Genomic DNA, 4,540 nt, shown 5'->3' with positions numbered 1-4,540 from the left:
TCTCCTTACATGCTATTTTTTACAGATTTTAAAATTTTGTCAGTTTTTCAGTTCTAAGATCATATTCCATCCATGAAAATACACCTAAATCATTAACGATCATGTTTAATAGATTTTTTTTCATATTTATAACTGCAATTTTCTCAATTTTTTTTGATTTTTTTATATTTTAAAATGTCAATGAGACAAAAAAACTTCAGATTCAAATTCAGTGGAACAAAGTACATAAAAATCATACTCAATCTGAATCCAAAAAATTTTTTTATTGCTGTGTGCATTTTTTCGCAATTTTTTGCCTTTTTTTTGGGTTTTTTGTATTTTACTCAAAATTTTGAGGGTGTATGGGCATAACTGACTTCAGATTCGGATTCAGCACGTCAAAATACGTAAAGATAAGTAGGTCCGGTCAAAAGTACAGAGCACTTTTTTTTTTGTGGGCCGGTGTAATAATCATTAATGACAATAATAACAATCATCATTACTATCCTATAATCAACATTCATCATAAAATTAAACAACAAAAAGTAAAGTGAGTAAAAGTAGTTAAAAATATTTATCAACGAAATATTGTTCGAATTTATTCGCATAACAAAAAAAAATAGATCAATTAACAATCGTGATAACAATAAACGTATTTTTGTAAACAAATAAAAAACAATAATGCATTAATACTAAAAATAATATTAATATAATAATAATAATAATAATAATAATAATAATAATAATAATAATAATAATAATATTAACAGAAGAGAGTACACCAAGAAGATTTCGTATTTTTTGGTTGTACAACTCTCCTCATTATTAAATTTCAGTAGTTATATGTACATCGGCGTATATTACAAATGTTGATTTGTTATTAAGAATACATCGTCCGCACAAGCTCAACAAATCTTAACTATTAACGGGTTGGAAGCTTCCAAGTTGATTGTTGGTTTGATACTGGCGGAACTAAATCCGCGGTAATTGATGCAAGTGGAGTAGAGCCTTGTTGTACTTGTAGCTGTTGGGCGTGTTGTTGTGGTACCGGACTTTGTCTAGCTAATCGTTGGTTTTGATTTTCATCTCCTCCATCCTTGCGATCTTCCCATCCTCCATCATGAGGAGGATGATGATGATGATCTTCTGCTGGAAACCATTCCGAGATCCAAACGGGCTTCCAAATTTTCTTCCAATCAGGTACCCAAATCTCTTTCCATGCAGGCACCCAAATTTGTTTCCAATCTTCTTTCCAAGCTAGTTTTTTATCTGGTATCCATTCCTGTTTTTTCTCTGTTTTCCAGATCTGTTTCCACGCTTCAACCCACTCTAGTTTCTTGTCTGGAACCCAAATTTGTTTTTTAGCTGGTTTCCAAATTTGTTTCCATTCTTCTTTCCAAACAAGCTTCTTATCATCCAACCAAATCTGTTTCTTAGCTGGTTTCCATATTTGTTTCCACTCTTCCTTCCATTCGAGTTTTTTGTCTGGTACCCAAATCTGCTTCTTCGCTGGCTTCCAATATTTCTTCCAAAGGGGTTTCCAAATCAATTTCTTTTTCCAAAGATCATGACTTGTATACTGCCATCCGTGATGATCCGTCCCAACGTTATGCTCTCCGGGAACTCCAACCTTAATCCACTCAGGAACCCAAATTTTTTTCCATGCTGGAACTTGAATTTCTTTCCATGCAGGTACTTGGATTTCTTTCCAAATAGGTTTCCACACTTTTTTCCAGTCTGGAACTTGAATTTCTTTCCAACCAGGCACCTTAATTGGCTTCCACACAGGTTTCCAAATTTTTTTCCACGCTGGCACTTGAATTTCTTTCCACGCAGGCACTTGAATTTCTTTCCAAACTGGTTTCCAAATTTTTTTCCAAGCTGGCACTTGAATTTCTTTCCATACAGCTCGTTGTGTTGGCTCCCAAACGGGCTTCCAAATTTTTTTCCACGCTGGCTTCCGAATTTGTTTTTGAGCTGGTTTCCATACCTTTTTCCAACCAGGCTTCCAGATTAGCTTTTTTTTCCAGTATCCATGATCATGATGGTCGTGATGGTCACCATGTCCCGAATCAGCTCCTGGATCATATCTCTTTTGGATCACCTTATTATCTCTATAAGCAGAACAATAATTTTTCTTCAACTATCGCAACGAATGTGTTAAATTTTGTTAATAAAAAAATAAAATAGTTATTCACCCTTGTTGAATCTGCCATGGGCCTTGTAAAGTCCCAGTATTTTGATTGAGCGCCTTACTGCTAACAAAAGCAACTTGAAGCAGTAGCGCCACAAGTGCAATCTATAATTATTAAGTAAACAATAATAAATTATAAATGATATGCGACAATTAAAAAATTTTTAAAATTAAAAAAAAAAAAAAACAAATGAACACGACTCACTGTGCATCTCGGGCGAAATTTCATGATTTCCGAATGCCACCCGTTCGGGGACCGGGCGCAAACTCTTGTTTCCTTGCTGTAAGAAAACTCGCTTTACTTGATTCAATAAGCGGAACACCGTGGTTATATAGGCATGTATCTTCCCCCATGAAAGTAAATGCAAGTCCGGGTAAACTTAAAGCGAATTGGAATCGCTCAAAGAGAGCAGACATTATTGCAATTTAACTGGCGGGGATTTCTGATATAGTGGTGGCATAAAAGTAGGTATCAACGATCCCGAGGAAGAAAGGAAGAAGAAAAGAAAGAAAGAAATTATTTTTTTTTCTCTTCAAGTAGAAATACATTCTATCTTACTCTAATGTCGTACGGTGAAAGTGATCGTTGGTGTACTTCCCCACTAACTTACCTCCACTGCAACACTACCACCAATTTATAAAGTGATTTTAAGTTTACCCGACTATTTTGCGTGACTGTATTTACGTTTCTGGAGGAACGTTATTTTAAATGTCAACGGCAAGGTTACGGAGCAAGGTTATGCCTTTTATGCTTTATATTACAGTTATTAATTTATTTTAGTTTTTTACAGGACATTGTCAGCTATCAGAAGACTGATCAATCGTAAATAATGAAACTTTCTCGAAAAAAAAGCAAACAGAAATATAAAACCAAGATGAAAGTGAATTCTTGAAGGTAAAGTAGTATACAGGAAGGTGACTTTCGCAACAGACCAAATTCGATATTTATTTTTCTTAGATACGTAATATTCTGTTTATCAATTTAAGTAACACGAAATGATAAAATAGAATTAAAATTGATGGGTAGCTAATTATCCAAAAAGTTACAATTATAATTATTATTACATAATTTTTAGTTTCTTCAATACTTATATCAACAACTATTCAAAACTTTTTTTTTAACATCCATTAATTAAAAACCCATCAAGAAGATTAAAAATTTCATTTACAAAATAAATTATGTATATACTATGATTTATGATAATTAAGAGATATGTTAATTTGATTTATGATGAAGATAAGTATCTCTCAATTCATCATCATTTATTCGTTATAATAATTAAAATATATGTCATTAAGATAACAGATTATTCAATGTTATATGATTCGCGTATAAATATCTCATATGAAAAATATTTCAATGAGTCAATTAAGTGGTGTAATAATCGAAATCGAAATCGAAATTGATATTGATATTCGGTATCCGCTCTGATAATAGCATACGACACACGCAACACTAAACGCTAATCATGGAAAGAGAAAAGAAAGTTTATGAGCACACACTCTAATGCCTCAGTCTTCTTTGTATTTATAGAAAAATAGAAAGAATGAATTTATAATGTTACTCTGCAGGAATAGAATTAAAATTTTGCAGCAGGAAGACAAGAGGAGAATGAAATCCTATTAACTGTTGAAAAATGAACTCTTGTAAAAATAAACGGAAAAATTCGAAATGAGAGAAAAATTTGAGTGGTTTTTGCTATCTTTCTTTTAAATGCAGAAGCATTTACATAAATTATTATAAATCTCAAGTTTTATGATAGCAGATTCATTAATTCTAAAATTTGAAGAGTAAAAAACAGGAAAATGTAAGTAACAGAGGTTTTTTTTTGTCGTTATGCGTGTGAAAGTGACTAGTCTTGTCTAGTAACATAACTCGTTCATACAACAGCAAATATTTTTTTTTATGACAAGCTTACAGCATAAGCCTGCGTTGAGAGGTTGGAGTAAGTTTAATTCGTGGGAGAGAGTGTCAAGGGCTTAATATTATTTGTAAGAAGAAGTGAAACTTATTCATCGTGCAGGGAATTAATAATAATAATAATAATAATAATAATAATAATAATAATAATAATAATAATAATAATAATAATAATAATAATAATAATAATAATAATAATAATAATAATAATAATAATAATAATAATAATAATATACTGTGAGTTATTTAACATACTTCAATATTCGGATAAATTTAATAAGTTAATTACTTCAATAAGTCTATTTTTTTTATTAATATACCATCAGAAGAATGTATATTAATTAAAAGAAAGATACATATAGTTCACATAATGGTATTTTTAAATTCAATTTCAAGTTTTAAATTTCAATGTTACTCTTCCGTGTGAAATTTATGTATGAACCAGG

The 4,540-nt window shown here is 31.2% G+C and overlaps 1 protein-coding gene across 1 annotated transcript; it reads right to left on the bottom strand.

Moving 5' to 3' along the window:
* Positions 1-552: 552 nt before the first annotated feature.
* LOC123267152 lies at positions 553-2,539 on the bottom strand. The gene is made up of 3 exons (XM_044731694.1): positions 2,379-2,539; positions 2,178-2,278; positions 553-2,093 (listed from the first exon to the last, which is right to left on the bottom strand). The coding sequence occupies exons 1-3, from the start codon at positions 2,400-2,402 to the stop codon at positions 902-904; spliced, it is 1,317 nt and encodes a 438-aa protein (XP_044587629.1). The 5' UTR covers positions 2,403-2,539; the 3' UTR covers positions 553-901.
* Positions 2,540-4,540: the final 2,001 nt, after the last annotated feature.

This window comes from Cotesia glomerata, linkage group LG6 (assembly GCF_020080835.1).
Source record: "Cotesia glomerata isolate CgM1 linkage group LG6, MPM_Cglom_v2.3, whole genome shotgun sequence".
NCBI lineage: Eukaryota > Metazoa > Arthropoda > Insecta > Hymenoptera > Braconidae > Cotesia > Cotesia glomerata.
The sequence above is the reverse complement of the archived record's forward strand: the minus strand, read 5'-3'. Positions and strand labels throughout refer to the sequence as shown.